Raw genomic sequence first — 24577 nt, 5'->3', positions numbered from 1 at the left:
GTGCTAAGTTGATGCAGAGGTAGAAACAATGAGATTGTGCAATTAAATGCAAAATCTGTGCTATTACTCAAACCTTTAACCAGCAGAGAACGTTCCCCCAAATGCCTAGCGCAGCTGTTTTAGTTTTTCTTACACCCCTGGTTTATAGTTTGAAGCCTTTTGGAAAGCAATCTACTTCCAAGCTCACCCAGAGTGTCTGGCAAAGGGCCAGAGTCCTGCCCATATTGCTGCAAGAGAAGTGGAAATGGAAGGAAGCCCCATTTTTTATGATAGACCATGGTGTGCTCCTGTGGCTGTGCAATATATACATTAAACTCCATGTTCTGAAGGAGCTCTTGGGAACTCACATATGTTCAAATCTTTCAGCTGTCTTTGACTCCCCTACTGCATTTTTGCAATAGCATAATTTAAGTATTTATGCCCCCTGCAAGTGACTTTTGAGGTTGTAGAGAGGAAAAGAGAGGTTGTAGAGAGCAACACATAGCAGTTTGCCAGATTTGCTATATGGGAATAACCTTACCAGAATTTGGAGAGCATTTGGCGGTCTGCCTATTAAGAGTGGCCAGACTGGTGACTCATTTGCAATAAGAGCAAACAACTGTACAAAGCTTCTCCCAGCAAGAAAATTAAGTGAAAGCAACTCTTTCCCCTGTGTCCTTGCAAGGGAAAGCTGGTAACCTGGTCCTATAGCAATGCTGCCCTGTGGCAGTGGGAAACAACAGGTTGCAGTCCATGACTTGGGTGCCATGACCATCCCCCTTCCACACTGCAGAGGGGGACTACATGGAGAGGAGGGAAATTAGAGAAGACATCTGTAGAGTTGTTATATTAGTCATGGTACTGTTGTATACTATGTCATTCTAGGAATCAGCTCTAGAGTACAGTAGGTAAGCTGCTTCAGCCATATCCTTGTTGTCCCCTCTTGCTGAAGAAGTCAACAGGGTCCTCCATCCTGAGATACTGACCTTTTTCTTTTTTTTTTCTTTTTTTTTAACTTACTTCGGTTTTGGTGGTTGTTTCACATCTCCAGGAATTATTGCATGTTTCTGATATTTCCTAGGAGAACGTGGCATTGTTTGTTTCTTGTTCACTGGTTGATACTGAGCCTATGGTTAATAGTTACCATGTTCTCAATGTGATAATAAATCAGAGGCATAGAGAAATGAGCTTGAGACTTCTTCCAGCTAGTTACGAAATACAAGGCATCTGCATCACAAGAAAATAACTTTTTTAACAGTTTCAGCAGAGATCAGAGACAACAAGAGCATGTGGCCTTGAACTACTCTATCTCTCCTGCAGATTGTTAGTTCAGTCAAAATTTGAGTGATAGCGACAAAACTTCCTGTTTTTACAGGGACTGCTGTCGTGCTACATTGATCATCACTAGTGAAGCCTGCCCTTGTTTCTCCCAAGCAAACTAGCATGAGTTAGTCTTTTCATTATCCAAAACTAGTCAGGCCACTTCTAAGGAGTTAGAGTAAGATTATGAAAACTTTAATTCATATTTTACTAGAAAATAAAGGATCAAAGCCTGGCCCGAAGAAGACTAGTGATTTTCAGCCAAAGCCAGAATTTCTTCCATTGCCCATTATCAAGGTTATGGAGTTAGGCAATGCTGTGTTTGTAGCTGACCTGATTGACTATGAATATTTAATTTGTTACTAAAAAGAGTTGTTATCTAAACTCCACAAATGGAGCGACTCTTTTCTTCCAAGGGCTGAACACTTCATCACAGGAGAATCTGTTGTATAATATAGTAGGTAAAAGTCAAGCAGGTCCAAGAAGAAAATTAGGAATTCTTCTAGACTTCTAACCCATGAAGCCCTACAAAGTGTCTGACCTATTGAAGGCAAGCCTTACACAAGGTGTGTTTAGGGGATACCTTCCGGGGAAGCCTGCTGGCCTGCAAGGTGCCTCTTGGTGCTTTTCACCTGTGTTTCGAAATGGACTAATACAGTGAGATGCCACTATATTTGGAGAGGTCTCAGGCACTTTTTTTTGGCAAAAATAATGTGTATATCTATCTAGTGGATCACAGATTATAAAAAATTTTCCATTCAGTGTTTGATGAAGGGTCACTGGTAGGTCACTGGTCAGTGAACATTCTTGCAGACAACTTTTGCTGACAGCAGTCATTGTGGAAGCACTACAAGGAATTTGTGTGTACACTGAGAGCCCTCCTCATCACTCCAGTCTGACAGTAGGATAACTTGCAGTAACTGCAGTATGCATTGGTGATTCCTTATGTGTATGTACATATGTATTATCTGAGGATGCATTATAGTTTGACTGTATTTCTCTTCTGCAGTGAACATCATGCAAAGTATTGCAGTATACATGGAGTTCCCAGTGTGTGAGAAACAGTCAATAACTGAAAAGGGAAAGAAAGGTTTTAATTTGAAATTATATGATATATCTTGTCATCATCTTTTCTTCCAGTCTCCTAAATCAGCTTTTATTAGTGCTGCAAAAAAGGCAAGATTGAAGTCCAATCCTGTCAAAGTGCGCTTCTCAGAAGAAGTAATTATCAATGGCCAGGTGTCGGTGAGTATTTAGCTATTTAACCTCAGAAAGGACTGAGCATTTCATCCAAAGGTATGGCTCATAACTGGAAAGGGAGGGAATTATATGGTAGAAATAACAGTGATAGACTTGCAAGGAAAGGGTTTTTTTTGTTTCTAAAGTTTTCCAAAGACCTTTTTTTGAGTCCATTGGGCCCATAATTTTGTGAAAAATTTGTCTCTTAAAATAAAATTAAAATGCTAGTGAATGCATTTTATGGTGATAGTGCATGTACGTCTGTCTTGATAGTGCTTGCTTGTTGTTTGTTATTTGTTTGTTTTTTCAGACCAGTTTTGTATCACTAAAACCCCTAAGCTCAAGAGAAGTACCGTGTTAGGAAAACATTACCTTACAGACTTCTTTAAAACCTGTTTTATCTACTTGAACTTGTTGTTTCCAACCCTTAGGCAAAGTCAGCCTCCCTTTGAGAGGCACTGAACTCCTCCTTAAACATGAACTCCCAGATAATTTTCATAATTTTCCAGAACATCATTCCACTCTGATATCTTATGCAACTCTCTAATCCATTTTTCTGTTTTATTGAAAATGTTTCAATTTCAGAGATAACATTCATTGTCAGAGAGATAGTATATAGGGAAAGACAATACTACAAGCCAGACATAAAATGTATGTAAAAGGTTTTATTTTTCCAGACACAGACTTATAGAGGGCAGCTGTAATGAGCATGCCTAGACCCTTGGAGAACACTGATATTTCTGCATTCAGTTTGGGTCAACACTTTCCTTTTCAGTTGTTTCCTTTCCATCTGATTTATGTACTTCTCTATAGAACAGTGTTTAGGTTTCCCTTGTTGCGTTTTGTAATCTGATTCACTAATTTGCTTGACAGGAAACAGTTAAGGACAACTCGCTTCTTTTCATGCCAAATGTTCTAAAGGTGTATCTTGAAAATGGACAAACCAAATCTTTCCGTTTTGACTGCAGCACTTCAATAAAGGTAGGCTGGATATACCTTGGTATGAGACCTTCAGTAATTATCATTTTCTTGGAATGCTTTAAGAACAATGGTGTGCTCAGTTGGGGCTAAAGTCGTAGTTCAGAAATAATGAGGATTTGGTTTGTTTTTCTGCTACTAAAAACATATTTATTTTCAATGAAGAAGGAGTGATGATTGTAATGTGCCTGGAGCACAATTAATAATGCGTAGTCCTATCGTTTGATACGCTGCCAAACACAAGCATGATTTGTCAGCAAAAGTCAGGAGCTGAGAAGATTAAAATGTTGGTTGCTAATTGAATATCATCTAGTTTATCATCCAGTGAAATTAGGATGAGATATCGTAGGCTTATGTCAGTGATGAATTGCTCACTTCAGTGTAATGCACTTTCCATAGCGCATTTCACATACAGAAATGAAAAAGTGAAACCCTGGCACACAACTGAGGCTGCTAGGGAGTGTCTGTGACACTGTTCAATGTAGGTTCCCAAATCAGAGGCATCATCAGTGTCTGTGAGAGCCTTGGAGTAGTGTAGTAAGCAACACGACTAGAGCTGTTGGGCATGTTGCTGGTCTCCTAAGCCTTATTGTTTGGGTAAACTAGTTTTAACACAGATGGTTACCAAATCTAGTCCACTGCATCGAGTGTGCATGGTTGGGACACCGAGACCTGAGAGATGCATGAGTGGGAATGATCAGTGGAGGCCGAGGATGCAATTCTCAGCTACATTGTCAGCTTTTGCTAGTTTTAAGGGATTTTAAAACTATGCATATTTGAAGAAAGGCTGCCTTTGTGCTCACTATGATACAGCAACATGCTCAATCAATTGGAATAGCAAAGAGAGTGATTTGCTAAGGTAGACAAGAGGAAATTCACTCCACTGTGATGGTAAAACAGATACTGAAGTCACACTTAAAAATGCAATATTTGTTAATAGTTCATATATATACCTTAGGCGTAAGATGAGTGCAGGTAATGGATACAAGCTTCCACTCTTACATCCATGGGATACTGAATTTCTTCAGTCCATCTGAGAATTTGTTTAGGTGAAGAAATAGGAGGCATGATTCATATAGATAATGAAGTCTCATACCTTTCTAAGGCCCACAAGCTGACTTTCCAGTATTTTCTGTTATGAACAGAAAAACAACCAACCTGTTCCAGGATGTTTTGCCCCTGAAGATGTCTTTAGCCATCACATTGCATTAGTAGTTCTGTCATGGATGTGTCATTTACTGTAAGACTGTATGTCAAATCTGAAGTCATTTGCACAGGCACCCATGTGGGCTCAGCTATGTAGCTGTATTGATGTTGTAAACCTGCTCTGACCTTAGTCATTTTGACTATTTGTAGGAATAATATCCTTTGCATCTAATTCAGGCAATTATATATTTTGAGGCCTTGCATGTGTGTGTATGGGTGGGTGTGGATTGTTGCTTCTTTACTTAACTGAGGTGAAGTAGACATGCCCCAGTCAAGGTAAATGCAGTTTTTTTCCATGCCTAGCAGGCCAGTAGTACACTGCTTATTAAGGAGGGTGCAAGCAGCACCTAACGGGCAGTTCTCACTTTCCTTATTGCTGGGAGGTAGCACCTGGGCTGATTCTTAAGTTACTGGATGAGAGGATATCTAGCAAAAAATTTGGTGCACTAATTCAGCTCGATATACCTTTCCTTCATATTTTAAAAGGTTCAAGACAGCTAGTGGAAAACAGTGCCATTATTACTCCCTCTTAAAAGCTTACATTTAATATTATGCTTCTTAATGTTACTGTTATGCCCCTTGTCTTTATAGCATAGTTTAGGAGTATAAATAAAAATAGATTTAATGTGTAAGCAATAAATTCCCCATTAGTCAGAATAGTATAATATTAGGTTCCATTATTTAGAGTGATTGCTTGCAATTCACTAATACTGTCATATTCTTTACATTGTACAAAGTTGTCCCATCCTCCCACATACATTTTTTTGTCCTTCCACCAACTTGGTCTTGATTTTCCATAAGCACACTGTAATTGATTAATTAATCTTCCTCAATTATGTTAAAACTCTTGGATTACAATTCGTCATGATCTCCTTAGTTAAGTCCTATCCATCTGGATACTTATGTATATCTAAAATTTTTTTTGAGGGGTAGAACTGTTTTAATCTTGTCACCAACATAATGTGAAACTATTTCTAAGTGATGCGTTATTATGTATTTCTTTTTCCTACAGCATTCACTAAAGCAAAAGATACCTTGTCAGATGATATTAATAATCTACATACAGTTACAAAGTGTTATATGAAAGTAAAGTAGGGATTAATTGAGTGGTTTTGTGAAGAGGTTTGTTTAGCTGTTATTTTAGAAACAGTCATTCTCAAGTTAACTACCCCTAGGCATAATCCACTGTAAAAGAAAACTAATCGAAAGTCTCTAAAATTGGGGGTTTGTACTATAAATTGATATGGTCTATCAATTTACAACTATTGTTCTGCACAGGTATCATCATCATTGACTTTTCTGTGAGCATTTAAAACTCAAGAAGTGGACTTAAAAACCTTGTCGTAAGAACAAATAAAGGCCATTATTTTTATTTTTTTTTTTTGTTGAAGATATAAATTTGGTTTGTACTGCTTTATGGCCCTGCCCCAATGAAGTGAAGAGACTAGTGGCAAGATCATCTCTCCTTTGCTGATGTTTTTTATTTCCAGGGAGAGAGAAGGATATGATTTAAAGGCCACACCAGTATAATCTGCATATTAAGCCACAGAGAATGTTGTCCATTCAGAGCAATCTCATATATATACTTTTCACGTTCGTGTCTGGTACCATCTTGGGGATGTTTGATTGTAAAGGTGCTGACTTTTCACTGGGTGAACAGGTGTGATGTCCTGTACACTTGTACAGAACAGGCATGAAGCCTGGGCTTCCACTCTGTGCAGGTACATGTAGGGTGGGGGGCACTGAATAACTCAGTCCCAAGCATTTTGTGAATTTAAGTACATTTTATGAATCCTTTGTTAATTAGGATGTCATCTTAACACTCCAAGAAAAGCTTTCCATCAAGTGTATTGAACACTTTTCCCTGATGCTGGAGCAGAGGGTCGAAGGATCTGGAACAAAACTCCTTTTGCTACATGAACAGGAGACTCTAACTCAGGTTTGTGTAATGCTATGTGAAAACAGATGTTAATGAGATGGATTAATCAGTAAATTATCCATCTTTTTCATTACTCAAGTGAGTTATCAACAAGATTTATAGTTTGATCCTGTCTATCAAACAGCAACAGTATTTAGATGTGGTTGTAAGAATCAGGTTCTCACAGGAAACAAATTTTTTTTCTGTTACAAATGTCATATTTCATTGCTTCATTGGGCCATTCAGAAGTATTAAGAAGTTCTGAGAACCACAGTCTGCCCAAATTTCTTTAAAAACCTTATTTTGATTTTGGTTCCAGTCTGATTATACAGATCTGTATCTGGGTGACAGAGAATAATGTTCCTCTTTCTGAGGAAGTCGGGTTTGTCTCGTTTACACAGTAATACCTTCTGTCTCTTCAGTGATGATGAATTGTGACCCAGAAAACAGTGGTGTGACTTTCTTCTTTAGATCAGGGAGGTGTGACTAAAGGTGAAGTTGCTTCATAGTTACCAGTGGAGTACACTGATTTTAGCTGCTTATCATTTTGCCAAATTGTTAAGACTGAAATTTTCCCTTGTATTTCTGAGTTCTAGGAAAACATTAGCATATTTTTAATTTCAAATAAATTTGAAAAAGAAAAAAAATAGAAATGGATTCTTAGATGAAATGGGGCAAAATATTGAAATTACAGAATCTCCTTGATCCTATAGCTAGAGTCCATGTAATGGTATGATGGAGCTTAGTTTGCCAGCTAACAGTCTTTCTAGCATTTTCTAATCTTTAAGCACTTGCTTTTGCCATGTTACCATTCTTTTCTTGTGGATATAAGCTACCCAATGATTGCACAATATCCAAAAGTACTCAATACTGGCTGTCCTGGCCTAGCTCACTCCTTTGAAGTAATTGGTAAAATTCTCATTGAAATCAGAAGGATCAGAATAAACCAACTCAGTGAGCTTTCAAAATTCCCATCCCGAGCTTTTATTTATATATACAGAGTATGTCTAGATGCTTAAGAATGAGGTCAGAGACAATGTGAGATAAATACACCTTTTGAAAATTGTTAGGGCAAGACAGAGAATTCATTGGGTATTTTTAAAAGTATAGTTTTATAAAGTAAAGCTGTAGGCTATAAAGTACCCTAACTCTTTAACTGCATTAACCTAATTGAATAAGTTAGATAAACTACATTAATTCTGGGGGTGTCTTCTTTGAAGTTCCTGTAAAATCAGCAAAATACTTTAATTTTCCATTGTGATGTTGCTGCTGACCATGACTTACAATGGTGTTATTGGATTGTTACCCTTTCCTCCAGTTTTTCATTAGCTATGTGGTGGTCTCCTGTGAATATACCCGGAATAGAGTGTTAGAGGTTTAACAAAGTTTTGCTGACCAACAAGCAAAGAGGTCTTTGTAATTTTTTAGTATATTGGGTCTCAGTCAGAAGTCATAAATTAGATCTCTCAATCCAGGAAAAAGACCTAATTTCTTGCAAATTGCCTAATGGGTTAAAATAAGCAAGAGGAAGTGAGGAAAGTATTCAAGCTGGGCCTTACCTGTGTTCTCAGGCAGTCTAAGAAATAAAATGTGACTTCTCCCCAAAAACCTTCTTATTTTAGTCCTGCTGAAGCTCAACTCAGTTTGTATTTCACTTGGATGGTTTTCATTAAGGTCTGTTTTTTCTGTCCTTTCACTCTGATTTTGAGTGAATTCTGTTGCTTTGAGGGTAAGTTGTATCAGGCAGTCATGCCTATACAAGTCTAAAAGTCTTTCCAAAAGATTATAAATATGATGTTTTTAGATGAAGAACTTAGTAGCCCATGGCAGAGCTGTTTGATGGATGGAATTGTTTTTCTTGCTACCACACGGCTCTGAAGCAAGGTCACATTGCCTGAGACTACAGAGCCCGTGGCTAAACCAGGGTTGCCAGCCTCTAATATTTTTATTGCACTATCCTAGGTGACCCAAAGGCCAAGCTCGCACAAGATGAGATGTCTTTTCAGGATTAGCTTTGTCCCAAAGGATCCCATTGATCTTTTAAGAAGAGATCCAGTTGCTTTTGAATATCTCTATGTACAGGTAAGTGAAAGTACAACCATTGTTAATGGAAAGGAGAATAAAGAAGTGGACTTATTGTATATATAAATTTACGTCTTCACAAAGTGTGGCTGCTGTAAATCCTGGCTTTGTTTTCTGCTGCATAAAACCAATGAATACACTTGGGGAATGTGCAAATCTCTATCATCTGCAAAGTCCCCTTTCTTCGTAAGTCTCTCCAAACAGTAATGCTTTGATATCTTTCCAAAATATATTTGGCTTTAGAAAAGAGTGAAGCTGAATTAATTGCTAATACTTATTTATGGTATTGTAATATCAGACAGAAATGATGTCTGAAAAGGAACTTCCAGTAAGATGGATGGGAAAACTGATGCACAAGCAATGTGGTTCTCCTGAGTATCTCACCAGGTAGAATCCTGCTATCCTGAGTCCAGATGCACTCTTTGTGATGCAGGATTACTCTCCTCCCCAGGAAGGATGGAGAGAGCTAAGGTCAAAATACTCATGCCTTCTGCTCTCAGGCAAAAGTACTGGTATTCTTCCTAAGTACCCATGTCGTGGTGAGCATCTGACACATCTGAGAGCAACAGTCCTACCTTCAACGTGGTCCTGCTTCTGGGTTTGGAGTTACTCTACATGCAACATTAATGAAAAAAACCCAAAACTGAAAACAGCAACAACAAAAAAAGCCCAAATAATTTATTTTTAGTGCAAGATTTTTTAACTTCATGCTCCCTCTACTGGTTTTTTGTCAGAGCTGTAACGATGTGGTTCAGGAAAGATTTGGACCAGAACTGAAATATGACATTGCCCTGCGGTTGGCTGCGTTACAAATGTATATTGCAACTGTGACCACCAAGCAAACTCAGAAAATTTCCCTCAAATACATAGAGTAAGTTGAGAATGCTGTGTATCCTTAAAAAGTGAAACATTAGTAGTAACTAGTAGATTCTTTAGGGTTGTTTCTTTAATATATCTGTATGTATGCACCAATTTTAGGTTTATTCTTTGTCACTGAAATTGATTCAAGTGTGTTAAGAGCAACATATATGGTCCTTTTGGTGCATTTACCTTTTGATCATCTGTTTAGGCATATGAAGTAGCCTGTATATGTAAATAAATAGCTTATAAATGTAAGTAAGATTAACTCATTCGCTTTCAGTGATTTAAGATCTAAGTTTATATGGTCTGAATCCTAAAGTTTTAGTAGAGATTGTTATAGTAAAATTCAGATAATGGCTTGATTCAGAAGACAGTAGGGTCATAGATTCCATTGTGTAATATTTCTTAAATGCAAAAGTATCCCAGCAGACACCTGCCTTATGTTAGACAACATGTATATGTATCTACAAAGAAAAAGAAAAATCCAGAGTGCGAATGCGTACATCTACTTGGAGTAAAAAAAAAAAACAAAGCAGCAAAAAAACTGCAACAAAATCCATAACAAAATAAAAAACCCAAACCCTAAAACTTTTGTTACTGTTGCGTAGTTTATTTGCAGAATAAAAGTAGCTGTTACACACTCAGTCTTGTAGAGTTTATCCACCATATTGAAGATCATGTTATATTCTATCCTATTAATGAATCAGCAAAAATAACTACTTAGAATTGAGAAGTCAGTTTTCTATCAAAAGAGGTGCTTCAAGCAGAAAAAAAATCGGTAAAAGGAGGGAGACTGTTTTTGAGAGGGACCCTCTCCCCCCTCACCAAAAAAGTATAAGTGATAAAGAAAATGACTTTCTGGTTTGCATGTTCTAAAGGAAACCTCAAAAATAAAATTACATCTGACATTACCTTGTAAATTATCTGCTATTTTAATTCTGTAATGGTGCTTGCCTATATAATTAAGTGGTGTTTAACATAGACTTTAAACATCAAACTTAAACATTTTTTCTGAATGACACGATTGAAGAGGTGGGAGGGATAGAAGAGAGATTATTTATCATTTTAAAACATCTTTTTCATAATAAGTACATAGTTTGAATCTAGAAAAATAATATGTTATTGCAGAACCCTGTACTTGATCAACTCTCCTTCTGTTTTCAGGTGATCGTTCACTTGACATCGTAGTCACCAGTCTTTAGATAAATAATCATCACAGAAATGTGAAATTAAATATATGCCTTTTATTGCAGAAAAGAATGGGGATTAGAGACTTTTCTTCCATCTGCTGTGCTGCAAAGCATGAAAGAAAAGAACATAAAGAAAGCACTTTCCCATCTTGTCAAAGCAAATCAAAACCTAGTTCCTCCAGGAAAAAAGGTATTAAATTTACATCTTAATGGAAAATATGTTTTAAAGAAGAGAAAGGGTTGCACATATGAGAAACATTTAAGGCTAATCTTTCGGAGAAACAGCTAGTCATTATATTTTCAGAGATTTAACTTCAGATGCTCGTACAACATAGCCAAGAACAATTATATATAATCAATTATGCCCCAACTAAACTATCTTCTTATCTTGAGAATGACAGAGAACTGGTTATTAACACATCATGTATGATAAAGATATATATTTTTAAAAATTAATTTAGTGCTTTCTATGAATAGCAGACTCGTTAGGAAAGTTATTGTTCTCTCCATGATACTCTCATCTGAATTACATTAACCTACGTGCTGGACATAAATGTTTTTCAGATTGTTTTCTGTTACACTGTAGAGAGGGACTTTTTGCTGGCTGAGATCTCACTGGATAGATGATGGCCCTTACAGTAAATGACCCTCTTTACTGTTGTAAAATGCTTTTCTTAGCACTAAGCTTTCAGTTCAGCTGGAAAAAATATGGAGAAGACAGTATTCCTGAGAAATATCTTTGTTACATGCATACAACTAAGGCTACTTTTAGACACAGTAATGAGGTTTCTTAATGCAGGTCGTCTAGTCTGTCTTTGTAGTCAATGGAGAGAAACAGGCACTTCGAGGGAGCGATTCATCCCATCCCACATTAGGAACCAAAAATAGGTCAGATTAGTTGTGTCCTAGAAATGCTTATTTCTCTTCACGGACTGTAAAAAGAATCTAAGAGTGACTAGTTGAGGCATAAAATGATTTGAATCCTGCTTCATGACACTTTTTTTCTGAACCAAAAAACTTCAAAATAGCTGGTGCCTGAGCTGAGGTTCATTGCAGTCAGCAGAAATCCTTCTTGAAGGTTTCAGATCACATCATGACTGTGAACATAGCTCTACGTGTTTGACCTGTGAAGCTCAGGAAGAAAGGCCACCTCCCTGAAGCACTGCATGTGTCCTATACTGCTGAAACTAAAGCTAAATTATGCCAATTGCTTATTATTTATCCCGGCAGAGTAAATTTGGGTTCATTTTGGAAGCCATCACTGCTGGAGACCTTGCAGGTGTAAGGTATGCCTTACAGTGGCATACAGTATCAGTTATTGGTTAGGAGAGATATTGCAACAGTCCCTTCCTGCAGCAAGCAGTCTTTTTGGGTTTGCTTCACTTTTTTTTTGATTTGAGCTTTGGAAATATATTGTTTCCATTCTGCTTTTTTTTTTTTTTTACCAGGTAGGTCTCATAAACAAAGGATCTGAGCTCATCGTCACCTTCTGTCTCACTTGTAGGTAGTAACACAGGAACTGCTTTCTGGGGTCTTCTCTTCCTTCGCATGAAGGGAAGCTTCTCATTCTCAGGATTCTCCTGTTTTTCACAACCCCTATGTGTTTCTCCACTGAGTGAACACGTAGTGAAGGAAAAGGGAAAGCACTATCACTAGTTGCTCTGCTTCAGATCCATTTCCTTCTTGGTGTCTAGAAAAAACTTAGGATAGGAGCTCTTAAAGTGTTGTTCAAGATCAAACAATTTTTTGAATTAGAATTCCAGTGCCTGAAAGGAGACTAGCAAATGAGATGAGACTGTTTTATATTATCTTTCAAAAGTCTAGATATAAGGACTTTACCACCAGGGAGGTAAAAGGTTTGGATCCAGACTGTTTGGGTGAAATGAACTGTTTCTTGTTTCCATTCTGTCTCATAAAGTATTTCCAAGTTTTATTTCCTAGGTAGGGAGTTTAAGTTCAGAGGAGAAAAAAAGGAGACAAATTATTACATGTATTACATGATATGATCTTATGTATTGATGTGCTGTATTTAGCTTTCAGGTTTATTACCTACTAAATATAGTGGAAGAGTTTCATTTTACAAAGTAGGAAATACAGTAACAAGTTGGAATAATATGCCAAGTACCACAAGTACCTAGCAAGATGTAATATACATAACTGACGAAAGCAAATTCTTTGTTCTTTTTCTCTATATAGGTGCATAAACATTAAAGAACTGATGGAGTTTATGAATGGAGAGCTTCTTAGCCTTGAAATCCCTCAATGAACAGATGTTTAATCTGAGCACTTTTAACATTTTCCCTTCATTGAATCAGTTACGATGTTACTGCAGTGCTCTGATCTGCCCATTCTGAAGTCCTCAGTGCATTTTAACTAAAGAAGCAAGATATAAATGTTAAGAATGAAACAGTTTCTCCTCATCTGAAATTCAAGCATGTATAGATTTAGTTTCAGGCTCCAAGGAGCTGTTTTTGCAGTCCATTCTCCTTATATTACACAAATATGTTTTCTTTCTGAATTTTGTAATGTGATGATTTTCACAACTACCTCTTACCCCTGTTTCTCCTTTCTCAGCTCTCTGCTCTGCAAGCCAAGGTGCATTATCTAAAGTTCCTCAGTGATCTGCGATTATATGGAGGGCGTGTTTTCAAGGCAACACTAGTGGTAACATTTCTCTTAAAATAGTCTTTCTCTTCTCTTGATTTTTTCATCAATACTTTTTTTTTTTTTTTTTTTTTTGCAAAAGCTGGATTATATAATTTTCTTTAGAAATTTAGGTTTTATTCATACACTTAAAAATCATTCTTAATTGAATCAAATCACTTTTTTTCAATTTTCATCTTGAAAATAACATACCTGATATAATTTGAACTTTACTGGGAATTTGGAGATAGGTAGCACTTTTCTAGCAAATAACACCATCCAATTAACTATCGAATGCTAAAATTATTACTCTGGAAAAATCTTAATGACAACATTTTTCTTTTAACAGAAGGAGAGTCCATCCATCTGTCTGTCCATCTAACTGCCCATCTAAAAACTAGAGTACAATCAACATCCAGCAGGAAATTCCTTTACTCTTTGTTTTTAATTACGAATCAAGTATGCTCTTGTGTATCTTCTTAGAAAAAACGTAATAATCTTTAATGTAGAAATGCCATGGAAATGTAGTCCTATGTAACTGTAAGTTATCACTGAAAGTGATTTCTGTCACTATGCCATAGCTATCATGTTTCTTACTTCTGCTTTTTTCATTTCTTCTGCTAAAGCAGGGAGAAAAGCGTTCAGAAGTAACGCTGTTAGTGGGGCCACGATACGGAATCAGCCATGTGATAAACACCAAAACAAACCTTGTGGCTCTCCTGGCAGACTTCAGCCATGTGAACAGAATTGAGATGTTTACAGAAGATGAAAGCAATGTTAGAGTTGAGCTGCATGTCTTAGATGTAAAAGTAAGTTTGTTCTTAATTTATTTTGATATAATATCTATAAATAATGTTTTTGTCTTTATTTGAATATTATATCAAGCCATACTGTTCTGAATATTTTCATGCCAGTAATACTCTGAGGGTGCATTTTTAACTCTTTATTTGGACAGTGCATGTATACTATGGCTTGGGCATTTGAGGGCCCTGCAGCGTACCAGACTGGTACTTTGCAGCACTTTTATTCTATTTTGATTTTTCTCTTGGCTGACCCCAGGCAACTGGTTTTGCTGTTGTCTTCCTGAATTTCCATGGTTAGAAGAGATGATGATGAAATTGGTCTTCTTTTGAAGTCTTCTAATAGACAATATTATTACCATTGGAAGTGTAATAGACAATATTATTACCATTAGAGAATCACCAGCTGCATCAAACCAGTGTCCCCTGAAATCCAGTGTTGCATCTGCAAAGTTCACTGCAAGCAACCACATAGCAGTTACCAATTAGGTAAACTGTAGAAAAGCATGGGTTTTTTTCTTAGCTTTTGTAATTCTAGTTCAGTGCTTTGCCCTGCATAATATATTCGCAGATGCTCATCATCTACCTCTAGTTGTTTAATTTCTCTTGAATCCCACGTAATACTTTGCATCTGTGGCATCTACTGGCAAAATGAGTGGAGTTTTGTACGTTATATTGTCCTGGTTCTTCTTGGTGTGGTTTCTATTTGGTTTTGAAGTGAAATGCTTCATGGACTTTCTAGGACATTAATAAGGATAACTAGAGATTGAAGGAATAGTTCTTGAAACGTATGTATTTGATTAAAATAAATAGAGCCTAACAGTTTTTTCTGCTTACCCAGCTATACAGAAAGAGCATACTCAAGGAATTTTTTACTAAGCTTTTGCTTTGAATGTTTTATATATATTGACCTGGAACTGTTTCCATGTATTTACATTAATGAAAAAAAATTACTGTAAATTAATCAAGATGCTCTTTGACAGCAACCTAAGAGAAATTTACAGGTTGGTAAACGTAGCATCTCTTTCACCTTACTTAGCAGTGGTGACATCTGAGGATCTCAGGCTTCTTTACCTGTTAACATTGCTGTGCTAAACTCATAGCCCTCTTGTAAGAAAGCTGTTATCACCTTTTTACAGATGGAGAAATTAAATCCTTCCCATCTGCTCATATGCAGCACAGTATGCCATAGTATTTTTTATTACCATGGTTTTATGTTGCTTTATATTATAATACTGTTACTGTCTTATTGCAAATTGTGTATATCCCCATCTCCTTGCATTTCAACACATTTAGTCTTAAAGTCAGCGAGATTGGCTTAAAGTTACAAATCTAGGAGGCTCTGGATGGAATTTGAAAAAAAAATGCCTCTCTGTGGGGCACGGGTAGGGTTTGTCACTATGTCCTATGAAGGAAATGCAGGCACACACAGGTAGGTATTCTCAACTGATGTTTTCATCCCTTAACTTACCCTAAGGTAACAGGTTCATATATCCAGGTTCTGAATATGCCAGTATATGTCATATACGCCATTATTTTCTTCACGAAGGGACAGTTCCGATTTTTATTGTTTGTTTCTTTTAATACATTTTCAATGATGTGTCACTTGGCAGAAGAAGGCAAAAAAGTTTAGCTGTCACAAGACTTTTCAGCAGATTAACAGTAGTTCACATAACTGTTTTCAGCGATTTGAGGTTCCTGTAGAGTTCATCTTTTTCTGCTAATCACTGCAGAAAATTTGAGATGAATATATCATTTCAAGTTTTAGTTTTTAGTAGTCGCTAAAAAGAACAGAGATTAATTAACCTGATGTGAGTTTAATAATTTAGAGTAACTTTATTGGCTATAGTTGAATATCTTGAAAGAAGACTGGAAGCTCAAGCTGTAGCAAAAAATATGTTAAAGAAAAAAAACCACATAAATTTTTCTGCGTTCCTGAAAACTGTTTATAGAACATTCAGGGCAGCCGGGACATTTTGGCCTAAGATACTGCAGCACAGGCATTTAAAAACTCATCAGACCTATTCTGGGTTTGGTAGTAAGCTATGATCATCAGTTATGTTTTGGCCACAGCTTCTACCAGAATCAGTTGTCTTTTTACTAGTAAGGGGCTGAGTAGGTTGGAGAGCCATCCTTGTTGCATGTAATGTTCTTCCTGGAAAGAATGATGCAGGTCCTTGCATATGTCTTGTGACAGTGGGCTCTGCATGCTAGATTATGATAAATTGTCACAAATGTCCACACAGCTATGAGTCACTACAAAATGTGAGTGATAAGATGGGTTGTCTACAGTATAATTTCTATCTATGCATCATAGTAAGGGCTTTATTTTTATTTCCTGTTTAGGAATTATAGAGGCTAGACACCTTAAAATAAATTTGAGGAGAACAGCTTTTGGTATTAAAAGCTGCAGACATATGAACAAAATTTTTAGACAAAGAAATGTATATATGATGGCAAAAGAAAAGGGATTTAAAGAAAATATATTTCATATGGATATCTCAGGTTCCATGCTTGCTAGCCTGGCAGCCATAGTTTTTCAGAGCTCTGAGGTCTCTCATTTTTGTTGGTCTGGATTTTTTTTACAGTGCTTTGTGTTTGTTTTCTTTGCTGATCTCCCTTCTGAGGATCTTTCTACATTCTGAGGATCTTTCTCCATTCTCTTTGTCTCTATTTATCTGCTTATTTTTTCACTGTTTGTCTTTTCAGTAATGCCAGGCCACAAACACTGAAATCTTTTAACCTGTCACTACCTCTGCTTTGTAATGATAACTTTAACCATGCTACTGTGTTTTCTGAACCTCAGCTTTCCCTGAGTGTTTGCTTCCCATGTCTTGCTTCATTACATATGCTTAGTGCACCTTATTTTCTGAATCTGTGGATTCTCATACTACTACAAGACTCCAATACCTAATGTACCAGATTCTTAATCCATGGCAGATTCAATGTAACATTAAATAGTGGTTTGGCAAGGATAAAATATCTATGCAAGAAAAAGGTGGAGCAAGAGTCTTAAAATGGTTAGCTTCATTCAGAAAGAGAGCAATCAGCTGTTAAGATGTCCAATTGGAGTTCTACCTTTTCTAGATTGTTTATGCTGTTTGATATTGGTAGTGAGGAAAATAAATTCTCGTGTATTTTTCAATGTAGTGTTTGTGATGTAATTCCTTTTGCTTCAATGTACTAGTATTGTCAGCAGGTGAACAAATTGAGGAGGAACGGCCTTAACTTGATTGTGTTCTTCTTAGCCTATTACTCTTCTGATGGAGTCATCAGATGCAATGAATCTTGCTTGCCTAACAGCTGGATATTACCGACTGCTGGTTGACTCAAGGCGTTCCATATTTAACATGGCCAACAAGAAAAATATAGGGAACCGAGAAACAGGTATTCATTTCACAGTACCTTAACAATGGTCCAATGTATAAAGAAGAAGTCAGCTTAAGCCAGAGCACCTCCAGATAAATAGAAGGCTATGTCAATAAGATCTGATTGCTGGCTCAGACCTAGCATCACAGTGTATCAGTTTAGCTTTATAATGTTCTGATATCCAGCCTATGATAGCATCTTAATGGTAAAATAAACCAATGATTAATTTCTTTCCTACGCTAGTAAAATAGATGCATGCTCCCTGTGAGTGTTATTATTTTATATGCATATATCTTTTGTAAGAATACATATGGAGAAACCAGCTGATTTTGTGTTACTATTCCTGCTATAGTATTTGTACCTAGATGAGGTTTAGTTTTATTCCACAGTAGAAAAGTACCAGTTAAACTTTAGGTCATTAAGTCAACAGGTATTTCACTTAGAACAGAGGTGAGTTAAAAAGAGGTTTTTTGAAGTCTTTGGTGGCTTAGCTGTCCTATTCAGAATGTTTAATGCTCAGCATTAACAAATTATTGTTTAAAAATTACATGATTTTGTTCTTTGATTTCACACTGTTGATTTTATTTCGCTGTGCCACAGGACCTGAAAACAGAGGGAAGCATAATATCCTTGCTTCTGAGTGGAATTGTATACCAAAAACTACCACTTTCCTGGCTGAAGGAGATCAGGAGACTCAAATATGCTTTGCTGATCCAAAACAGAAGACTGTAGATGTTTCTGAAAGTCTGTTATGTCAAAAAGAACACAGACATCTGTACATAGAAAATACTTATAATTCAGGTGGATTTGATCAACATCTGGCCAAGCAAAGTGACCCTGCTGAAGCAGAAGAAAGCAGAAATTTTAACCAGCCTTCACTGCTGTCACTCTCAGGTTTGGAATCTAGCAAGAAAGCACAGGATTCCCCCAGGGGAGCAAAAGTTTCGTTTATATTTGGAGATCACAACTTGGATGGTATCAGTCCCCAGACTCTTGGCTATGAAAGGCTTTTGGATGAAAGTCCAGAAGTACTAGAAAAACAAAGAGCCATTTATATTAGTAATGCCAGTGATATTAAAGGCCTGGAGTTATCACCAGACACTGAAAGCATTCAGTTTGCTACAAATTCTGTTTACGCAACTATAAGTGATGGTAAAATATTTGGAGCTGCGGAAGGGATAGAAGAGCCTTTGCTGCATGATATTTGTTATGCAGAAAACACAGATGATGCCGAAGATGAAGATGAAGTAAGCTGTGAAGAAGACATTATGGTAGGAGAAATCAATAGGCCTGCTCTTCTCAGCCTTTCTGGTTCTAGTGATGACATTATTGATTTGACTTCACTTCCACCTCCAGAAGGTGATGATAATGAAGATGATTTCCTATTGCATACCTTAAACATGGCCATTGCTGCTCCTCCACCAGGCTTCAGGGACAGTTCAGATGAGGAAGACACTCAGAATCAAGCAACGCAGCCTAGAGACAACAAGGAGCAAGACAGTAATCTAGGCAATGATGACATTCCAGTGTCGCTTATCGATGCTGTCCCTACTAATACAGAGGGGAAATGTGAAAAGGGGCTAGATGATGCTGTAGTCTCTACACTTCAAGCACTAGAAGCTTTGGCTGCTTCAGAGGAACAGCAGACGAATGACAATTCAGGTTCTTTCACCATAGTTACATTTATTCATTGAAAATCATTCCATCTCATCCATTTAGCTTTGGAAATACTCCATTTCATGAGGGTTGGTTTGTTTTTTCTTAGTTTTCCTTTTATTTTTTGCCATCATTTTGCATATATCGTATTCCATATTTAATGGAGCACCATTATGTTATTAAACTACCTGTTTCGGGAACTGTGCAATAAAGTCAAAGTATTCTTACAAAGCATATTTTTGTCTCTAATACACCCCCTTTTGCTTTTCACTTATCCAGGTGCTTCAGCTGCTGTCATTTAATTGAGTCTTATTTTTTGTGGCTTGCAGGTGTAGCTATCCTGCGAGCATATAGCCCTGAGTCATCTTCAGATTCTGGCAATGAAACAAATTCCTCTGAAATGACTGAAAGCTCTGAACTAGCCGCAGCACAGAAACAGTCAGAAAACACTGCACGTATGTTTTTGACCACAAGTGAAGGCTACCAACCCCTTGTGGAAGAGCAGACTGAATTTCCTATTGCAAAGAATCAGGCTGGAGGGCCAGGCATGAAGCCCTCACAGCCTTTGTCTGGTCATCAGGCTGCAGAGCTACAGTCAAAAGTTGTGCCTTCAAAGCAGATTCTTCATTCTGATAACATGGAAATGGAGCCAGAGACCATGGAAACAAAATCTGTCACTGATTATTTTAACAAATTGCACATGGGATCCTTGGTATATTCTTGCACTAGTAAAAGGAAAAATAAGATGACAGATAGCGAAGTAAAAGCACCCTCTGATGGCAATGCTACTGTGAAAAAGCAACAGGGAAATAAAAAAGCAGAGACTGATGAAGATCTAAAAGCTAAATTTGGAACTCTTTCAGCAAGAGACAGTCAACGCCTAAGCACTTTTAATGTGGAGAGAACTGCCTTTCGCCAAAGATGGTATGCTGCTGATGATGGGGCAGCAGATAAGCCAAGCCCAGAAACAGTGAATGGGAAAACTTTTCCAAGAGTTCCTGTCATTGGTAAAGCAGAAACTGACTGTAAGGATGAAGTGGATCCTGAGGTGGATCAGGATGATACCTCAGGGCTTAGCCAAGGTGAAAATTTCCTGTCAGATATGACTCCTGTGTCTTCAGCCAAAGACCTAAACGATGCAGAAGATACCGATTTATCTGCAGATGACCATCCTTCAAAGCTTCCAGAAGCAGAGCAGAGCGTGGCTAGGCTTTGTGAATATCACTTGGCTAAGCGCATGTCATCTCTGCAAAGTGAAGGCCATTTCTCACTGCAGAGCTCTCAGTGCTCTTCAGTGGATGCAGGATGCAGCACAGGCAGTAGCACGTGTGCTACGCCTGTTGAATCTCCTCTTTGTACCTCTGATGTTAAGCACATCATCTCTGACCCATCAATGAAGGGTATTTCCTATGTTCCAGCAGATGAAAGAGCTGCCATTCTTCCAAACCATGGAACGACATACAAAGACCTGCACCAGCAGCCGGAAGCCGTGTGTCACAGAATGACAGTGCCTGTTGTGCATTCAGCAGTTAATGCTGAACCACTGTTCGGCACGTTGAGAGAAGGATGTCATCGGATCCCCAAGATAAAAGAAACTACAGGTACAGCAGTAATAAAGGGTTTCTTATGTTTATTTTTAAAGCTATATGTTAGCTTTGAGGACTAGGTAAGACATTTCTATTATCTTTACCTTGAACTATATCTTCAAGTTGTAGCAGATAATGGGGTTAGAACTTTATTTATCTATTCATTTTACTTGTACATGTTGAAATATTCTTAAGAGCTGCATACAGAGACTGACTTTTAAAAAAACCCTCTCATTACAGTTAAAAATATTTGGAGGGACACTGATGGTGAGGCCTCTTCCACTCTTTGGAAGCCTCTCCAAAATCCATAGTCACTTGAGTTCCAGGATACTTGCTAGATTATAAGATGACTTCAGAAGGTATAATAATGTAGGAGAGAAAAACCTGTGATTCATTTTTTATGTATCCTATATGCTATTTCAGCAGGTTGTCAAAAGCATGCCAATATGAATAAAAAGCTCTAAATGTAAGGATGAGAAAATGTCACTACTTTATTAAGCATGTATTTACTTCACAATCTGACAGTAAGTGTTTCTTCAAAGTTAAAAAAATGCACAGTTTTTCAGAGATAGCATTGGAAATTCTTTCAGTTATATTTTAAATATTTCTCTCTTCTTGTGGTTGCAACCCACATGTAACAGTTCTGTGTGAACGCATAAGAATCCAAAAGTGCAACAGACTAGGAGCTAGAATGAGAAATACTCTTTCTCTGCCAAAAAAACCCTCCCATGTAACCAAACCAAAATTACCATGAACGCATCTTTCCATACTCTCTCAGGTGTAGTTAGAGGAGGTATTTTAATCTGAAAGAATTCATCTAATTAATAATAGAAAATATGCAATCCATATATTGGGGGAGATTCAGGATGTTTTATAGATAATTTTCTATTCCTTTTTTAAAATAAATTTGCTGTACTGGAATGAACAATTAATTATTCATAATTTATAATTTGTTGATAGATTTTAAGAGGCATTTTAATGAAATACAAAAGACTAGTATTGAATTTTTTTATGGAATATTTTGAGGAATGGAAACCATTGGGAAATACCAGGAATCCATTTTTCCTGACTGATAATAGATATTTAAAAGTTCAGTGTCCAAATATTATCAGGGTGATGCTTAATTATTCTGTCTGCTCTTCTACTACCCCTAGTGTAGCTTTCACAGAGCCTGAAAAGGGAAGACAAGGAGGCATGCCTACAGCTTTTCCTAGACAGCCTCTAGCTGACTCCATCATGCTATCATCCATGCTATCAGAATCAAAGGTGCCAAGTCAAAATCAAGACTCTTGTGACATTCCCAAAGTAAATCAGGCTTGTGGGGCAACAGTTAGTTTACGGCCATATGACATGATAGGAGGAAGCCTCAGGATGCCACAGAGCAGGAAAGTGCTGAGACGCAGCAGCAGCATCATTGGAGGATCTGCAGGCATTGAGATGCTGTTTGAAAAGAAGGCAGCCACGGCCAGTTTGAAATGCCTAGACATCACCCGAAAGAACGAATCCAAATCGGAGAGAAGGGTGGAATTTTCCCTGGGCAAAAAGCTGTCAAAAAGTTACTCTCAGAGTTGTGTGTTTGTCAGCACTGATAAGAAGGACAGTAAGAAGTGTTCGGGCACAGGTGCCAGTCAGAAGGACTCCAAGCCATGTCGAACGTTGCCTTTGCGAAAGCTGGACACCAGCACCTGGAGGTGTCGTGGCCCCTTTAGCTATTGCTTCCTAAGCAGAGGAAATGATGACAACGATGATGAGGATGACCAAGACAGCCATCAGCTCTCACATCTCTTCGAACATAAGACCCCCTGTGAGCTCACAGAACTAGCTGGTCAGTCGTTGTCCGGTGACAATGAGCAGAAAGTCTTGGAGTCTCCGAAAGCTGCTGAGCCCCCACAAGATGAGTCAGTCAATGAGAAGAGCAGTGCCGACACCCAAGGTGGCCAAATTGATGTGAATCTCAATGATGTGGCCTTTGATGCACGAATCACGCGAATAAATGTGATGAAAGAGAAGACTTATGCAATGCCTGATGGATTTATCGCAGCACAAAAGGATGCCAGTGAGCTACTCTCACTGGTCCGAGCAAGTATGAGCAAGAGAGAAGATTTACATCCAGAAACATATGACCTTAAACTTTCTAAGTACAAACAACTGTTATCTTTGGAATCGAGACAGTTGGGAAGTGCCTGCAGGAAAATGGCCATGGCTGATAAAAGCCCTGAGGAAATGCTTTTAGCTATGACTTCCAGCTTTCAAGTACTCTGTTGCTTAACAGAAGCCTGCATGCGTTTAGTTAAAGTAATGAACTCTGAAACACAGCAGCAGGAAATTATAGCTAAGATAGACGAGGTTGTAATAAACTACATTTGTCTTCTGAAGGCTGCAGAAGCAGTGTCAGGCAAGACCTCTGGTGATCCTAGCATTAAACTCTTGGCTCGACATTCGACTACCATGGCCGCTATTGTAAGCACACTAACACGTTCTCTTAAAATGCTTTTAAACAAATAAAATTCAAAAGTCACTTCATAATCTACCTTTGCAAAGCCATACATAAAAAAACTTTTATTTACTGTATGTGTATGAACTAGTGTAACAAACTCAGCTTTCTCTGTATATTTTGTTATTTTATATAAAATAGGTATGAGATTAAAAAAAAGTTAAAATACTGAACACTGACAAAAGTAATTAGTAGATCTGTCCTTCTGTTTATACAAAAACAAAAGCCAAAAAAAACCCTCTACCCAAGACCAGAAAAAAAGAAACAGAAAAAATCCCATATAGGAGCAAGTTGATGTTTGACTATTTTTCATATAGTCAAATTTATGGTTGTATGAAGTGAACTTCTAAAGCCTGTTATGTCAATGAAGTTGTTTTCTGTTTAATCCAAGTTTTCACTTGGAGAATGCTCCATGTTTAGAAATGATAAATTAAATCATAATGTATATAACACAATATTTAATGTTTTAAAATTATAATTTTTAAGCATTGAAAATAGCAAAAAGACATTTAAAATCCAAGAGACTATTATAACTTACTAGAGAATATATATATAATAAATGACTCTTTTGTTCATATGGACTGAATTACCTGATTCTTCTTTTCTAGGAAATTCTGTACTTAAGAAAAAAAAAAAAGAAAAAAACCAAACTATTGAATATACCAACTTCAGAGGGTATTTGATGTATTAAACATTAGTGTTGGTATTTTAGACAGTGACGGTACTTGCGGAAGACTGAGGACACAGAAACCAGAGTGGTTGTGGTTTTCTCTCTGAAATGAAAGGTTGATGCCATAATGGTCAGACCAAAATGTATGGAGCGGGTCTATACACCCATTTCCCTGGTAAATGAGAGAGGGAGGACCATCAGGAAATTCATATGCTGTTTACTGTTTCATCATATACCTATGGTGCATCGGAACAACATGAACTGCATCTATTTTGTTAAATATTTTATACTTCATATTTTATGATTCTGAATGTTTAACTGTAAAAAAGTTAGAAATAAAATGAAGTTTTCAGAATACAATAAATATCTCTGAAATATTTCCAGCTAGACACAGTTCTTCTCTTGAATGATGACAAAGGTAAACTGTGAATAATCTCTCCCATCTGAACCTTTCTGGAAAACATTTTGTAGCCTTGTGTTTGAGAGGCAGCCAAAGCAAAAGCTCTCAGTTCCAAGTGGCAAATAGGCTTTCATAAGAGCATCTGGTAAAACTTTTCAGTGACTGAGGAGCAGCAACCTCCATTCT

General features: G+C 37.3%; 1 protein-coding gene across 6 annotated transcripts in view; it reads left to right on the top strand.

Annotated features, from left to right (window-relative positions):
• FRMPD4 (FERM and PDZ domain containing 4) overlaps window positions 1-24355 on the top strand; it is a 298941-nt gene extending 274586 nt beyond the window's left edge. For 5 of the 6 annotated variants that reach the window (XM_018084365.2, XM_029964814.1, XM_029964813.1 and 2 more), the window contains 12 exons: window positions 2440-2544; window positions 3412-3519; window positions 6530-6661; window positions 8603-8722; window positions 9457-9593; window positions 10837-10963; window positions 13348-13437; window positions 14043-14225; window positions 17465-17603; window positions 18186-19247; window positions 19571-20842; window positions 21987-24355. In XM_018084365.2, the coding sequence (XP_017939854.2) occupies window positions 2440-2544; window positions 3412-3519; window positions 6530-6661; window positions 8603-8722; window positions 9457-9593; window positions 10837-10963; window positions 13348-13437; window positions 14043-14225; window positions 17465-17603; window positions 18186-19247; window positions 19571-20842; window positions 21987-23332 (4821 nt within the window). In that variant the 3' untranslated portion in view covers window positions 23333-24355. Of the gene's footprint in view, window positions 1-2439; window positions 2545-3411; window positions 3520-6529; window positions 6662-8602; window positions 8723-9456; window positions 9594-10836; window positions 10964-13347; window positions 13438-14042; window positions 14226-17464; window positions 17604-18185; window positions 19248-19570; window positions 20843-21981 lie in introns of all 6 variants that reach the window. The other variant, XM_018084368.2, reaches the window with a different exon arrangement.
• Window positions 24356-24577: the final 222 nt, after the last annotated feature.

This window comes from Manacus vitellinus, unplaced genomic scaffold (genome assembly GCF_001715985.3).
Source record: "Manacus vitellinus isolate BGI_N305 unplaced genomic scaffold, ASM171598v3 scaffold_7_pilon, whole genome shotgun sequence".
In the NCBI taxonomy this organism is placed as follows: domain Eukaryota; kingdom Metazoa; phylum Chordata; class Aves; order Passeriformes; family Pipridae; genus Manacus; species Manacus vitellinus.
The sequence above is the reverse complement of the archived record's forward strand: the minus strand, read 5'-3'. Positions and strand labels throughout refer to the sequence as shown.